Source organism: Theropithecus gelada, chromosome 6, assembly GCF_003255815.1.
Source record: "Theropithecus gelada isolate Dixy chromosome 6, Tgel_1.0, whole genome shotgun sequence".
Taxonomy (NCBI): domain Eukaryota; kingdom Metazoa; phylum Chordata; class Mammalia; order Primates; family Cercopithecidae; genus Theropithecus; species Theropithecus gelada.
In genome coordinates this window covers 7,379,483-7,396,748 of record NC_037673.1, presented here as the reverse complement: position 1 = coordinate 7,396,748, position 17,266 = coordinate 7,379,483, and the positions used below count along the sequence as shown (strand labels likewise).

Genomic DNA, 17,266 nt, shown 5'->3' with positions numbered 1-17,266 from the left:
CTCTGAATTCAACTCTTCACTAGCTCATTAGCTCACTTATTTGCAGCCAGTGACCTAACTTGCTTGTATCACAGTGTCTGCATGACACTGTAAAATGAGGGTAATCATATTCTCCTTGTAGGTCATTGAAAACAACAGAGATAAAAGACTAATGCACAGAGCCCAGAGTCCTGCACGCCAGGAGGGACTCGCTGCAGGGAAACAGGCGCCATCTTCAGAAAGGCTTTATTTGCTCCATCATGGGGTTTCTGTGAACAAGGTTTGTGTTACTATCTCAGCATTCCTAGAACAGAGACAACACTCAAAAAAAAAAAAAAAAAAAAATTAAGACTTTTAATAAAACATAGATCTTATTGATTTTTTTAAACCTTGTCTTTTAAAATAGCCCAGCTTTTAAATTACTCGATTTTAATTTCATCATACTGAGTAAGCCAGGTAAGAGCTGCTTACTTTTGTCATTTGAGCTCTGCCTTTGATTTCCCCAGCTAAAGCCATCTACATTAAGCTATGTGGAAGGCTACTGATACTAGCTCAACAGTCCTGTTCCTGTGGAAGAAAGGAAAGTTGGAAATAGCAGCTTGCAGTGATCATATGGCAGGCTTTCTCTTTGTAAGAGGCACACTTGAGTGAAGGCAGCCTTAGAAATGAGTAGGAAATGAGTAGAAAAGCAGGAATGAGTAGAAATCCCATTAGTAAGGACTTCGACCTGGCACTGTGGCTTCAAAAGGAAGACCAATACCTCACACTGGATTACACACCAACTAGGTCACTCTTCAGGGAGTTAAAGTCTTTCTTTGCATGGGAATGTGAAGGCCACTCTTCATTTCAGGTGGAAGCATTTTAAGGAACCCTGAGTGTTGTAAGCACAGTTTCTTAGCCGCAATTGCCTGATGTCAGGTCTCCACTCTTCTGCCTCTCATGGCTTCCCACAACAGAGAACAGGAAAAGGAAAAGAAGAGACCACGTGGGTTAATGTAGTAAAATGATAGAATCAACAGAGCTGTGAACAGGTGGACAGGCAGTATCTGAGAGGGAGGAGGGGTATAGCACGCCCTCTGAAAGGAGACCTTATTTCTAGAGAGTTCTGCCCTTGTCACCTTAGAGAAGTTACTAAGTATCTACTTTAGGGCAGGTCTGAGGACTCTGATACAAGGTACATTAATGCTCTATGTTGCTTAGAACAAGACCACTCAAAGTACAGCAGTGAGTTCTGCAAGACAGGGGCAGAATGTGGACAGAAACTTGGCAGAGTAAGCTTGTTTCTGATGAATATAATGAAATATGAGCTTGCATTTCATATGGCTTCCTTTTTAGTTCATTTTGCTGTTCATTCACCATTACATTTTTCAAAAGCATTGGTCTGTCATAGATTAGAAATTAAAAACACAAAGCAAAATGAAAAAAGGGCCTTCACAAAGAATTTGAGAAGCCCTCATTAATAACCTAGTAGCCCTTTAATAAATAGTCTTGAGTATTTAAAAACTGCTCCTTAAAACCAGGGAAATTGCCCCAGGAACTGGCGGGGGCAGGGCTCTTATTCAGGGATCCTGTCCCATCGGATTCCCCAAAGCAGTTGACCTTAACAAGGCAATCCTGTGTCCTCCACGAGTCACTCAAAGTAAAGATGATGATAACACCCATCTTGGAGACGTCTCATGAAGATTGAGTAACAAAAGAGTTCAGAACAGCCTAGTCCATGAGAAACTTGGAAATTCTGCTATTGTTACTACACACTAAAAGTCTTTTGTAAGTTTTGGTTTTTGAAAGAGCTCTGTTTCTAAAATTATGTTGAAAACCACTGTTATAATGAAAATTATCAACCAGTTCAACTTAATCGAATGAGAGAACAGAATAAGGAACCACTTATAAGAGGGTGTGTATGTATCAAGGGGTATATGTGGATTGTTTGGTGTATGGGGACCTGGGGTAAAATTTTAAAGGTTCTCACAGTTTGAACCTTTGAACTATGTGTCAACACCTATAAAATATGCTAAGGTTCCACATTTCAAAATTCATTCTTAGGCTTTACATTTTTTATTTTCACATTTCAGGAACATCTACTAAAATATGTATGTTAATGGGAAGTATACTTTAGTCCATTTCTGTAAAATGGCCTTCTAGAATGTTTGGAGGCTGTGCAAGAGGTGATCTGGCATAAAAAGGTAGGTTGAGAACCTGTAAATAGCCATCCAGGGACGTGTGGGAGAGAACAGTGCAAGACGCCAGGCTGGGAGCCTGTCCTGGCTCCATGGTTTAGCGCACCACGGAAGGCTCCAGATGGTCAGCGGCTCTGGCAGTAGGATTCTGAACCGACTTCTACTGGAGTGTACTTACTGGTAACCTGATTGCTAGTAATGTTTACCAGTTTCAACATAATCATTGAAACCAACTTGTATTTTACAGAAAGGTAACAGCCACCGCTATCGGGAGTAATTTATTAACACTAAAGTATCTGGGTCTTAGCTTCTTCACCTGCAAAACAAGAACCCCAATAATACCTACTTCACCAGGCTCATTTTTGGGTGAAATGACGTAATGCATACCAAGTGCCCGCTGTGGTACAAACAACCTACACTGCAAAGATCCTTTATGGCTAATTTTGGTATTGTAAAAGGACTATGTTTTCCTGCCACAGAAACAATACACCAGACGTTAAAGACTGGGAAATATACAAAAGGATATCTATAAAAATAAGGGTCTCTGATAATCCCCAACATCCACTTTAGCCACTATTCATTATTTGTATATGTGTTTCCAGTCTTTTTCTTTCTACTTATTATTGGCAGTATTGTTTTAAAAAATTAAGATCATACTGTTTTGTATTTTTTAAAACCATACTTTTCAATGAATAATATATTATGAATATGCATTTATATGTCATTAATTTTTTTTACAATGTCTTATATGGTGGTTAAGTATAACCTTATCCTGTGTTACAATAAAATTTATTTTAAAATTTGCATTTTCAAATTTTTAGGTTGTTTTCTTTCTTTTGCTTTCTTTTTGTTGATGTTATATAAACACATGCACGGACATGTGTTTGGTAAACCTTTTCACTTTTAAAATTAATTTTCAAAATTAGTATTACAGGGTAAAAAGTGCGTCTGTCTTGTGCTTTTTGATAATTATTGAAATTACCACTTAGAAGAGTTATATCACTTTATACCAGCACCAGCAGTGAGCTGGGCATGCTTCTCAGCTTGCTGGGCAACTTCAGGCATCACATAACATGGGGTTTGAGAGAAATGACGCCTGTGTGGCACACACCCACAAAACGGCTTTTCAACTGTTCCCTGGGATCCTTTAGGGAGGAAGCCAGGATGTCTCCAGGCTCCTTGGGGACCGCTAAACCCGTGAGTTCACAATGTAGTTTCTGTGTAGCCAGTCCATGCAGACCTGGGGCTTCCTTGGCAACGCTGGCGAGGATCTTCAAGGCCTCATTATTGGAAAGATAGTAGCCGTTTACTAAATCCCACCTAGATTTTAGAGAACCTATTGTGTGCTTTTTCAGAATCTTTTTAAGACTGAGTAAATGTTGCCTTTCCCCACTTTAAGTTTTTAATAATTTTCTTTGACTGCAAATAAGATATTACACAGATTTACCTAAATGAAATTCAAAATGATTTCCTTATTCTTTTAGGGATGCCAAGTGTGGCGAGTTGTTTGGCTCAAACATAGTGGAAGGAGAGATTTAAAAAAGTATTGCAGCTATTCATTTTTTTTTTCCTGTCAAAAAGCATCTTCATGTTAAAATTTTAAACTTAAAGTGCCACATGGATGCGAAAGGGGGACGGCTTGGTCATTGCACTCTCTTCCCAGCATCCAGCCTATGGATCATACGGATGCCAACACCATTGGATCAAGGAGGAAGAGGCAGGCCACACCGTTAATTTAAATATTTCTTTGAAAAAGAGAGCTCCAAATGACCCACAAATGGCCCACAGTGAGACTACATTCAATAGACTCTCACGATGACTCCAGCTTTTCACTTTTCACATAACTAAACAGAGAAGTCAACACCTAGTCCTCCCTGGAGTTTATGATAACACCTCATTTGAAGGGCAGGATCTCCTGGGTAAGGGATGAACCTATACCACCCCCTCTTCCCAAGCCCATGGGGACACTGCTTTTGCACCTTGGCCATCTTGCCCATGATGTAGTCAAGGCCTCAGAAGCCTTCAGGAAAGAACACCAGAAGTCACTTCTATCTGTGCATGGAGCTGTGAGCTTCCCAAGAAATGAAATGATGAGAAGGGAAAAAAGAACAGAGCAAAATATCAAGGAAGAAAATCAGAGAAGGAGGAATGGGAAAATAAATCCACTTTATTGCCATAGCTAATGGAGTTCAAAATTTTGGTAGGGAATTTTGAAAGCATACATATTAAATTATCAATTTCAGTCCCCAAAATAGTTCACTTAGCATTCTCAAAACTGATTATTTGAGACGGAAACTAAACAAGCATAATCTGCACTACTTCCAGATAATTATTTGGAAAGTGAAAAGGAGAGTATCAACACTTTTTTTTTCACAAACGATGTATGGAAGAACAAAGTTGTTAAGCAGTAAATAACTGACTTAACTCTCCACTTGGAAGACTAATGTGTTAATATACGTTTTGAAGTTTCAACCTAGGTCCTTTGGGATACTGGTTAAGATGAGTCAGTTAGCAAGAATTACTGGGGAACAGAATCACTGGGCAACGTACGCTGCCAAAGAAGAGGGAAGAAAATGAGATGTGGGTAGTTTTATCACAGCTTTAAGGGGGATAATATTAATTCACTGGAGCAATTGGCAATGTCTCTAAGTGAGAAACCCAGAAACATGGTGCCTTATAATTGAATGCCATATGGTAGGAAATATGCTAGAAGTGCTGTAGTGGTTAAGAGAAGGCAAACATTACCGGTGAAAGCATCACAATAACATTGTAAGTTTTCAGATGTAAGTTTAGCCAGTCCCCAAGGACCCAGACTTCTAGCAGAGGCTGACATTTGTAAATTCAGGACCACTCAGGGATGGATACCAGAGAGGAAATGCAAAGTCTAGAACACATCTGAAACTTAAAAAGGATATATGTTAATCCAGACTACTAGCATACAGGAGAGCCACCAATGCAGTCATAATTGCAATGTTCTTACCGGGAGGAAAAATAAATTTTGCGCACGCAGAATCGCCGCCTGATTATTTGAGGCTGAAAAGCTTGTGTTTGTTGTATTGGCAGTTGGAGGGATTGTTTCCTCTGAGTCACTCAGGAAAAACTGCAAAGAGAAGGTTTTTTTTTTTTTCAATGAATTAGTGCAAATTAGATTAAATAACTAGCAGGTGGGTGTTAACTTTATGAATTCTGTGTTCCTTAAGCACAGTCAACAGGATTGTTTATGTGGACTTGGGAATTCCTACTGAATAAGTAATTAATGATTTATTGTTCTATACATTCAATAGAGAATTCCAGAACTTCAAAATTCACATTAAAGAAATTAGAGACACCTCTATCAAACAGTAAATTAAAAGTACACAAAGCTCTTGGCAGAGAGAGTGGTTAGAATTACATTTGAAACCGATATCGCCTTTGAAGCCGGTATCACCATGTATACATTCAACTCTCTACCATCAAATCGGAGCCTTCAGAATGTTTTTTCCCCCAGTACCTTTGCCATCTTGGCTCAAACATTAAATGAGTCAATACAATCCTATGAATTTTTGATGTTTAGAATGAAAATTAATTTTATGGGCAAAATGCAATCGCCAGCCTTGACATTTGTATCTATTACTTGTGAGTGCTTGGCAACTCAGATCATAAGGGGTGAACAATTTAAAAGGACGGATGTTCTCAGGACTGCTGGAAAGGGGATTTTAACTAAAAAACAGAAAGGTAATGCTGAGAAAATAATGAGCTCTTATGTAATGGTCACCAATATAAGCACCAGAAGGACAGCATCAACCTGTTAGCAAGGCAGGAGAAATTTGTCTCTCTCTCTCTCTCATCCTCTCTCGCCCGCTCGCTCTCTGTCCTACAGAAGCTGCACCCAGACTAAATACCCAAGGATCAGCCACTTTTCTGTCATGTGGCTAAGGGTCAGAGGAATGTTCTGGAAACAAACCAGAGAATCATGACTTCAGCCCATTCCTTTTACTGAAAGAAATTAATCTCATCCATACACCTATTGAACAACTTGTGTTTTCTGCATAGGGTTAACCATACATATTCAAGGTTTAAAAAGTGAAACTTCCTTCTAGTTTCTACGGTTGCTTTTGTTTGTTTCTATTGAGTTATTTCCCTGGACTGCATAGTTCCGTCAAATACCTAAACTAATTTATTTGGATAGATAAGAAGACATTTATTTAGTCTATTCTTGGGAACATTCCCCTCATAGTCTATAGAGATATGAGATACAATATTTCTGCCCATTATATCATTTGATTAAATTTGGCAAAATGCTGATTTAAGCATCAAAGAAATATAGTAGCTTTCTTTATGTATGATGAAAGAACTTGTAAAAATTGTCACATCCCTGGCCGAACTACAAATGTGCTAATATTTTGGAAAAAATTATCTCAGGGATTAGAAAAGAAAATAATGGAATAATTGCTTGGCAAACATCAGGTTCCAAAAGGGTACAGATTTAGATTTAGATCTGATAGACCAAAAATCCAATTGATTTAAATATTAAAAAAATCAACAAATGGCAAAGAAAAGGAGATTGTTTAGCTTGGTGGGTTACTAGTCTTAAGTGCCAAGGATCTTAAAATAATTAACAAAAACTTATTGATTATATCACCATATAGGCAAAAAACTAGGTAAAATGAAGTGTTGCATTCTTGACATACAAAAAATGAGTAGTTTACTTTGTGAAAAATGTGTCTTGCAAGGAGGTTTTGCAATAAATATGATGGTTGAACTTGAAGAACAAGAGAAAACTCCAATCACTACACATGTTTCCTAATCCACTTCCGCTATGTCTTTCTAGTAGTTATTAATATCAACTCCCCGTAAATTCAAGAAACTCTTCATTCTGTCGAAAGTCATATTACAATTTTGAATCAACCTCCCTTCCTCTGTCTTCTTTGCATTTTAAAGTAACAAACTCATATCATTCCCTAATTGTAGCCAGTCAAACACTCAAGAGAGTTACTAATCCCTTGCCCACCTTCCTTCCAGGTAAAACTACCCCAACTTTCTCCACTGAAAATATTTTTAGCATCATAACGATTTAGGGAGCTCTTCTCTGGACCCAATTTAATTTTCTACAACCTTTGTCATAATTGGGACAACGATGTCATCATTCTGAACAAAACTTCCTAAATAAAATGCTAAGGAACACTGCATATTTTTAGTTTACTTGCAAATTTTACATTTCTCAGGCAATTTAAAACATATCAGAATTACATTTTTCGAATCACATTAAACTGTGAACAGGTGCTTTTGTATTGTTTTATGCCTGATGACATCATTGTGTTTGTCATTTGGTTGGAATTAGAAGTCTACCTGACTAGACTACTAGTTAACTATGGCTAACTCCTTGCCTGGCTGGCTCACAGATTTATATATGCTTTACTTATAATAAATTTCTTGGAAATTTCTCAGAAGAAATTGCAAAATGCTACGAGGAATCAAGTGATGACATTCTCAAAATGTCAGGAATAAAATGGCAGCATATTCGGCCGCTCATATGAGATTCTCAACAGCCAGCTGGAGACTAATACGGAAAAAACACTACATATGAAACAAACATGGACCACCAATTGTTTTTCTCCACTTTTTATTGAGGTGTTGGTATCACATGGATAAACATCGAGTGTTTCAGATATCCCGTTAAAATCACACAATTCACTGGAAATAAAACTGACTTGGACATTTTGGCATTCAATACCAATGAGTAATGAGACTTAAAAAGCCAGTTCTCTGAACACACTGTTCCCATTGACCCTGGCTCTTGTAAGGGTCATTAAAATGCAGGCTGGGAATAAATATTAGTGACTGGAAATTGACGCGGAGCCTTGAGATGAACCGGCCCATCCACGCAGTCAACAGCAGAGGCAGGTCAGGGCAGCCTCAAGCCATCACACGTTATTCCTAACGCATCTCTCCCCTTTGAGGTACAGAGTCGTGGCAGACGATGACAGAGAGGCAGTTAACAAGGGCTGCTTGCCACTGGCTGGAAAAACACAGGGCAAACCAAGGCTCACCTGCTGCAAAGGGACTGGGGCATCCAGAGGAAAAGGAACACTCGAGGGCACAATGTCAGGGGCAAGGAGCCAGACACAGAGGGACAGATATTGTGTGACTCTACTCACGTGGGGTCCCTGGAATAGGCAAATTCATAGAAACAGGAAGCAGCACAATGGTGACCTGGGGCTGGGGAGAGGGAGGATGGGGAGTGAGTGTTTCATGGAGACAGAGTTGCTGTTTGGGAAAATGAAAAACACTCTGGAGATAGATGGTGGTGATGGTCGCACAACATTGCAAATGTACTTAATGTTACTAAACTGTATGTTTAAAAATTGTTCAATAATATATCTTATGTTATATATATTATACACAATTAAAAAATACATTAGAAACAGAAAAAATAAAGAAAGAAAATGAAAGCACTCTTCCTCTGCCTCAAAGGGAAAACTTAAACAAACCACAAGTGCTATACATGAGGACATGAATGAGGCTAGGACTTTAAACAGATGAAGTTTTCTGAGAGCAAGTTACATGTTCTTCCCAGTGACTTAAAGCATATGCGCTCCCACAGCCCCCCACCTCCGCCAACACAAAGAACTGTTATTCTTGCTGAAATGTGAGTCCGATGCCTGGATTAGTCTCACTGGGTTAACAACAGCTAAGAAATAGAAATACAACTTGAGGATGGGGCTCCCTCAGTCTGGAAAACGTGTTCAGAAAAAAAAAATGCTGAGAAAAAACATGAAAAGCTAGAAACTAGAAACTGCTCCCGGATGGACAGGTTCAAGTGGGACTAGGTAAAAAGAGACAGAAACAATCCTGGGACCATTGAACTGCATGTAAGTAAAGACTGAGTTTCACTCACATCCTTCAGCAGAAGGTATCGCCTTCCTGACATGAGTGACAGGAGCCCGCTTCCCTTGCACCGCCCTGCACAGGTGCCCCCTCCTAATCTGCCTGTCTGCTTGGGCAGTCTGAGTGCCGCATCAGCACCACCTCATGAGGTATGTGGCCCTGAGCGCTGCCTCTGCCTCACACAGTCAGAGCTCAGGAGCCCGGGGCATCTGCAGATCCTCAGGTGTGGCCAGAGGCAGAGCTCCATGGACAAGTCCTGCCTCTTCTGTGATTAATAAGACATTATACACAAGGCTGTACAGCTAGGTCATGTTATTTCCTTTCCGTACCTAACGTCAACTTTCCTACAGTTTTATGTTTTTTCTTTGACATAAGTATAAGAGGAGCACCTGCGTGGAAAAGAACCACTAAGTTCATGGCACCAGGTATCAATACAAATGGTATTTTTCTGCACACTTGGAGGAATTCAGTGCCTGAGCAGCTCCGATTTCTTCTCCCCCTGCATCGATAGACAGGAAAAGGTGGGGGAAGGTAATTTAGCTTATTTCCTGCTTCTACTGCTACAGAAGGCACATTAAAAGTATTAAAAAGTGTGATGAATGATTTTTGAGAAAGAAATAAATCTCAAGGGTCATCCATCATACTTTTAATGTGTCTTCTGTGGAGGAAGGAAAACAACATTGGAGACATATTTCTGTTTCCAAAGGCAGTTGTTCTCTCTCTAAAGGATCGTAGCTACTGTTGAAAGAAGGTCTCCTCCTAAATGATCAGCTTGTCAAACATTTATAGACAGTGACTGAACTGTCTGTCAATCATGACTAATTACGCTATACAAAATAGAGTTAGCTTCCAAACCAGATTTGTTTCTCATTTATATCGTCTTTAAGAATTACGTGATAAATCCTGGTTTTATAAGGTCAAACTAGATGTTACAAAAGGAAATGGTTTCTTATTTAGAGGGCTGTATGCTTACCTATTCACTCACTCATTCTTTCATTTAATAACTAATGAATGGAAGGCACTTTCCTAGGACATGTGGGAAAAAAACAAAGATTTCCTCAAAGTTCATTCTAGTATTATTCATAACACCCAAGATATGGAAACAATCTGTCTATTGATGGATGATTAGATAAAAAAATTTGGGGCTGGGCATGGTGACTCACACCTGTAATACCAGCACTTTGGGAGGCCGAGGCAGATCACGAGGTCAGGAGTTCAAGACCAGCCTGGCCAACATGGTAAAACCTCATCTCTACTAAAAATACAAAAATTAGCTGGGCATAGTGGTGGGCGCCTGAAATCCCAGTTACTCGGGGGGCTGAGGTAGGAGAATCATTTGAACCTGGGAAGTGGAGGTTGCAGTGAGCCGAGATCATCCCATCACATTCCAGCCTGGGTGACAGGGTGAGACTCCATCTCAGAAAAAAAAAAAAGAAAGAAAGAAAAAGAAAAAAGAAAAAAAAAAGAACAAAATAGAAAAGAAATTTTGATACACACACATACACAATGGAAAATTATTTAGCCTTAAAAAAGAGAAAAATCTTGTCATTTGCAACAACATAGATGGATATGCAGAACATTATGCTAAGTAAAATAACCCAGGCACAGAAAAATGAATGCTGCATGATCTCACTTATATATGGAATAAACAAAGCTGAATACACAGAAACAGAGAGTAGAATGGTGGTTACCAGGTGTGGGGGAGGCCAGGAAGTGGGAAGATGTAGGTCAAAGGGTACAAAGTTGCAGTCATGTGGGATGAACGCACCTAGATTACTAAAGCACAGCGGGAGGACTTGGTCAATAATACTCTGTTGTATTTAAGATTTGCTAAGGGAGTAGATTTTAGGTGCTCTAATCACACACAAGAGGTTATGTGGAAGGCGATGGATATGTTCAGTTGCTTGCCTGTAGTAATCATTTCACAGTTTATATGTATATCAAAACATCATGTTCCACAACTGAAATTTATATAATAAGAGAGAAAGAAAAAATGATCTCACTCTTACGTTTGCGTATATGATGTTAAATGTATTGTCCCCTAACTCATATGTGTTGCTACTGACCAGTGAAGGTCAACCCTCAGGAAGTGTACTCAATTTGCTTGCATGCACGGTGAACACACTCCTGACGGGCCAGGAGGAGGCTTAATTTTACAGGCATGTGTCAGTCACCCGAGGGTTCTGAGTAAATCGGAACGCTAGCTTGTGCACCCTGCTGCCCTTCAAGTGCGCTTTCATCAGCCCACAACCCAGTCTCTCTCACAGCTTTCATCTACCAAGGCGCACTTGGTGCTTGGCCGTGCGCTCTCCTGGGAAGCTGGATCTTGGAACAGCAGGACTAACACATACATGCAGGTTACAAAGTCGAGCCCAAAAAACCCATTTTAGAAAACACCCTCTGACTTCTGGCGTCTCAGGCCAATGCCCCTTGCCTGCCCCTCTCTCTGTCCAGGTTCCTCCCCCGTGATTTCTTCACATCCTTGCAGTATCCAGGAAATTGCATATGCAGAAAGCTGAGGCATTCTTGTGGCTCGTGGCGTGTCTGCAGAAAGGCTCTTTCAAGAAAGCCTCTCTCCTGTCCCTGTCTTAAATCTCTCACCTTGAGTTCCCCACCCTGAGGCCGTCCCCCTGAAGAAAGCTCTGGGACCACAGCAAGAACACCACTCCCCCCCACCCCTGCCTCCCAACCCTGTTCTTCAGGCAGAATGCGCCCGGCTGGCCAGTCTCGCTCCCATGAGCAGGTGCCTTGAGTGGATGAATGCAGCAGGTCTCCACCTGAGCCCTGGCATTTCTGTCTTTCTGGAGCCCAGTGGTACCCCAGAAAATTGCTTGTTGTCCAGACATGGCACATTTTCCCTCTTCAGCTGTTTTCCATTCATTCTGGATTAAGCCCTAACTGGAAATAAATGATGTCACCATCCAGGCACGCCTGAGACCTAGAAGAGGAGGCCTCCTTCCCCTGCAGAAAATGAGCCTCAAGTGATGCAAACATCCAGGAAGAAGGGGAGACCCACTTTGTGCCACTCGCTCATCTTACAGAAGGGCAGGAGGACAGCTTCCAGCGGTCGACCTGGCCCATCAGGACCTCTCCACAGGGGACTGCCAGCCAAGGGCCTGCAATAGCCCAGGGAGGCTGTGGCCTGCATGGACTTGCCTGCTGAGCCCCTCCTTCCCCAGCAACAGAGGAGCCTTTGAACTAGCTGTTCTGGAGGCTGAGCGAGTGGCTGGAGGAGGTAGCTGCGGTGGCACCTTTCAGCAGCCTGCATGTCTGGGGAGCCCCACAACGGGGCTGACCTCATGTTCTTTCTTGGGGAGCTCCGGAGAGGGAGCTGGGGGACACATGCAGGTGAGGTAGGGCTGCCAGCATGCTTGTACCCAAACTCATGACACAGGAAAACCTGCAGGAGTCGCACACATTCACCTCCAGAGAGCAGGGAGGACAAGCTACAGCTTATCTCTGAAGGCGCCTTTGCAGGTGTCACTAAGATCAATTTCTAGGCAACACAAAGCGATGGAGAGGCCATTCCCACTCCTGCTGCTAGTGCTTGGCCCATCTGGGATCCAGGTGGTGTCACCCTCACCTGAATCTGCAGGTGTCTGAGAGGAACTTACGATCACTAGTTCCTAGTGAGAGGAACTCTACGATCTGGAGGACTGGCCCCATGTAAACATTCAAGGACCTAATCCACTTCTTCAGGTGGATTTGTTTTTCTCTACTTCTTTTTTTTTTTTTTTTTTTTTTTGAGATGGAGTCTCGCTCTGCCGCCCAGGCTGGAGTGCAGTGGCCGGATCTCAGCTCACTGCAAGCTCCACCTCCTGGGTTTACACCATTCTCCTGCCTCAGCCTCCTGAGTAGCTGGGACTACAGGCGCCGCCACCTCACCCGGCTAGTTTTTTGTATTTTTTTAGTAGAGACAGGGTTTCACCGTGTTAGCCAGGATGGTCTCGATCTCCTGACCTTGTGATCCACCCGTCTCGGCCTCCCAAAGTGCTGGGATTACAGGCTTGAGCCACCGCGCCCGGCCCTTTTCTCTACTTCTTAATATGAATTTCTGTTCTTGTCCCAGAGGCAAACATCCCTCCTTCTCCCCTTCCACCCACCTGTCCTTGCCCCTCACTTCCTCCAGGTCCACGTGGCAGACTCCTCCTTTAGCCCTCCAGGACTGCATCTAACAGGCCTTGCTCTCCCTTCCCCTCATGCCTCTGTTGCTGCCTTCGCCTCCTCGTTTCAGAATGACTTGATGATGAGGTTACCCAGCTGTCTGTCTCCTACTCCTACTCCTACTCCGAGAAGGCACAGAACTGTCTTTGGGGTCTGGGCACCCAGCACATACCAGGCATATCTTTATATTCAATAAATATTACATTTCACTGCATGAATGCTTTCTACTTTATAAAAACAATGTTATTATTATGAAATAATATATGGTCTGTCACCACAACCTGACTGTGGGCCCCTGGAAGGCAAGGACTACATCTCCTAACACTCTGCATTTCCCATTGAGGGAAGCCTCCACTACAGGAAGCATCAGATCTATGGCTGCTGCTGCTGATGTGAGAACAATAAGGACATGTCTCAAAGCACCGTGACGAGCCAAGTGTCTATTCTGGGGGAGATAACCAGCAATGATGAGACTGATATAGTAAGAGTGGCCATTGGCTCAAAAATTACAAAATGACCAGAACTGTCCTAAGTGTGGTGGGAACATTGGCTCATTGAATCCTTAGAACCACCTTGGTAGAGAAAGTCTTGGTTCCCACTTTCAAAGAAGTGAAAATGGAGCCTGCGGAGTTCAATGAAAACGTCCTTATAGTCGCGTAGCTGGTGAGACGGGGAGCACGGGGTTGCAATCGGGTCTTTTAAACTCCAGGACAGGACACCGCACTCCCCTTAGTTTGAGGGTTCCTTTGCCCCTCATGACTATCCTTAAGACATTGCAGTCATTTCTGCAGCCTGTTGAGGGGCCACCATGAGCAAGGAAGTGGGGAACTGCTCCAAGGACTCACCCCATCTCTCAAGGTGGCTCTGTGAAAGCATCCCTTCCCTTAGAGAAATGACTGCTGTAGCCATTAGATGCTAAATTTAACAGGCAGCAGCTGGTGTTGCAAAGGAGTTAAAAGCGAGTTTCCAAAATTCCACGGGACAGGTCCCAGAAGGGAAGAACGCCCTGCCTGCTGTGAGCCCTGACTCACCCTGGGGCTGACCATGTTGAACACGGCCATGGTCCGGGGCTGGCCATGTTGAACACGGGCATGGTTAGAGGCTTACCATGTTGAACACGGCCACAGTCCGGGGCTTACCGTGTTGAACACGGCCACGGTCCGGGGCTTACTGTGTTGAACACGGCCATGGTTAGAGGCTTACCATGTTGAACACGGTCATGGTCCGGGGCTTACCATGTTGAACACGGCCATGGTTAAAATGATGGCTGTGGTGATGATCGTGAGAGAGATCCGTGGCCAGGGGCGGTTGGCAATGATGCCCGAGGACTTCAAAAGCCACATGAGCAGGGGAGAGGCTTTTTTGCTGCATTGCTAGGAGAAGAGAGAAAGAAAAAGAAGAGCATTGCTAGTTTATGACTTCTCTCCAGTTTCTTGATGACAATGTTTAAAACCACAAGAAGCACCAACATTATTCATAAACATGTAGATTCTAGCCTCCCCTGGGGACTCATACCAAGTCACAAACCTTATTAAAATTATGTTGGCATCATTGCTACCAACTGAGAACAAATTAAATGCCTATGACAAAGGTACATTGTGCTTGTATGTCTTTTAAAACAGACCTGAAGTTATGTTTTTAAGTGACTCCTTTCTCAAAGGAAAAATGTCAGTTAATTACATCACCCTGGGGGATATGTTGGGTCTCTGATCACAGCTACGATGAAAGTTATCATTTATTCAGCTGATTTATGTGGAAAGAGATCAGCACATCTCCTGACCCTTTTAATGCTGCATTAGCAGATCACAAGAATACAGCCCAGGCCACAGACTTAGTTTGGCGCCTAAACTTATAAATACGGTATCTGAAAGTCTCAGGCATGAGGCATGATGGCTTTGTGTGATCCCGTCTGGTCTTGTGGGGGTTTTCTCCCACATGGAGAAGCTCTTTTTTTCCCCAAAAACATTTTTGAACAGTGTTGAGAAACACATAATATAAAACGTGCTCTTTAAACCATTTTCAAGTGTAGAGCTCAGTAGTGACAACCATATTCACATTGTTGTGTAACATCTCTAGGATTTTCAGTCTTACCTAATTGAAACCCTATACCTATGGGGCAACAAGTCTCCATTCCTCCCTCCTCCCAGCCCCGGCAACCACCATTTCCCTTCCTGTTTCCACGATGGTGACTACTCTAAGACCTCGTGTAAGTGGAACCATCTAGTAGTTCTCCTTTTGTGACTGGCTTATTTCTCTCAGCATAGTGTCTCCAAGGATCATGATGTTGTTGCATTATGCCAAGATTTCCTCCTCTTTTAAAGCCTGAATAAAACTCCATTGTACGGATCTATACTTTTTTTTTTATCCATTCATAAAATGGACACTGAGTTGCTTCACCTCCTGGCTGTTGTGAATATGCTGCTATGCATATGGGGGTTGGGGAAGCTTTTTTGATATAAGAAGGAATTGAGGTCTTTGGGGAATGACAGCCAGCATTTGCTCCCCATTCACTATGGGGTCTCAGTGAATGAGCTCACCCATCCTGAGGGCCACCTTTCCAAAGATTCTCACCATCTCCCAGGTATGAGTGTGGAGCAGTACACAGAGTTCCACTAAACTGTGAGTGACATCAGCTCTGCCTATGCAGATGCTGCGTGGGCATAATTTGCATACGTTATCTGATATGACAAGCAGGATGTAAAAGTACTCCAGGGATTGATATCTTCACATTAAAGGGATGTGGTCCCAAGACAATGTGTCTTAGAAACAAACAAACAAAAAAAGGTGACGATTTCAAGAAATTCATAAGAAGGAATGACGTAAATTATACCCTTTGATTGATACTACTAAGTTAATCTATTGGCAAACAAAGCTGGTGTGACATCAGTGAAATTCAAATTCAAATAAAGAATATTCCTGAACAGCATGAATAGGCTGTGCTTTAGTTCTCTACCTCTTTCACATCTTCTTTTTGTATTGTTCCTAAAATTATTGTTGCCCTAAGTGTTGCTGTATGTTCAATGTTGACACAGCAGTTGAATGAGAGTCTAAATACAGGAGAGAGGAGTTGAGAAGGATGAAGATTCAGCCAGTGGCCTAGCTTCAAACCTCCACTGCTGGGAAACTTGCTGCCAGTTAATGATCGTCTCGGAAATGGGGTCTCAGTTTCTTCCTCTCAGAAATGGGGATAATAACAGTACCTGCCTCCTCTGTCTTTCCAGAGGTTTAAACGAGTTAGAGAAGGTGTGTACGACAGGATTTACAAGTGTTCGCTCTTCCTGTTATTTCAATGAAGAAAACACAATATTTCTTAGAAACATTTTAATGACCAAATTCCTATTTGCTTTATATCTATGTAAACAACAACGACAACAACAACAAAATCTCCTCTCTATTCCTTTCCACCATGGTGGCTTTGGTTTTTTTTTTCTTCCTTCCAGCTCCTGATAGGAAAAGATGAAGAATGTTTGTTTACAGCGCACATGCCCCACTGAGGGAGACACGGGACCAGGTTCGGGGTTCACTTCTTGGGCTGATTTTCCCGGGCCCTCCTCTCATTTATCCGAGTACCTACCGGGGAGCTTGAGCCAGGGCTGCCCTCAGCCGCAGAGGCTGCCCAGAGCTGGACTGCTGGCTGGCGGCAGGGGGCGCCCTTGGCCCAGCTCTGCAGGGCCTCTGATCACCAGCAGCAGAAGAACCAGATCTGCACTTGACGCTTCTACTCAAGAACAGGTTTGGATAGGGGTTGGTGGTGGCAGGAAATCTGCCATGCAGTAAATTGTCCCTTAATGCTCTAAACATGCAGCATCTTAGAGGGTCAGGTAACCAGAAAACATCCACCCACAAATGGTTATCATTAAACATCCACCCACGAATGGTTATCATTATTGTTTAATGCATGCTACTTCTAATAATATTAATATCACAACACACAGTCAAATCTGTGCTCTTTTTTTTTTTTTTTTTCCTGAGACGTAGTCTCACTCTCTCGCCACTCAGGCTGGAGTGCAATGGCGCGATCTCTGCTCACTGCAACCGCCGCCTCCTGGGTTCAAGCGATTCTCCTGTCTCAGCCTCCT

General features: G+C 42.4%; 1 protein-coding gene across 1 annotated transcript in view; it reads right to left on the bottom strand.

Moving 5' to 3' along the window:
- Positions 1–17,266, bottom strand: part of ADCY2 (adenylate cyclase 2) — a 423,318-nt gene that overhangs the window by 53,816 nt on the left and 352,236 nt on the right. The window contains exons 16-17 of the mRNA XM_025387564.1: positions 14,423–14,560; positions 5,137–5,256 (exon numbers count right to left, since the gene is read on the bottom strand). Coding sequence (XP_025243349.1) covers positions 5,137–5,256; positions 14,423–14,560 — 258 coding nt within the window. The remainder of the gene's footprint in view (positions 1–5,136; positions 5,257–14,422; positions 14,561–17,266) is intronic.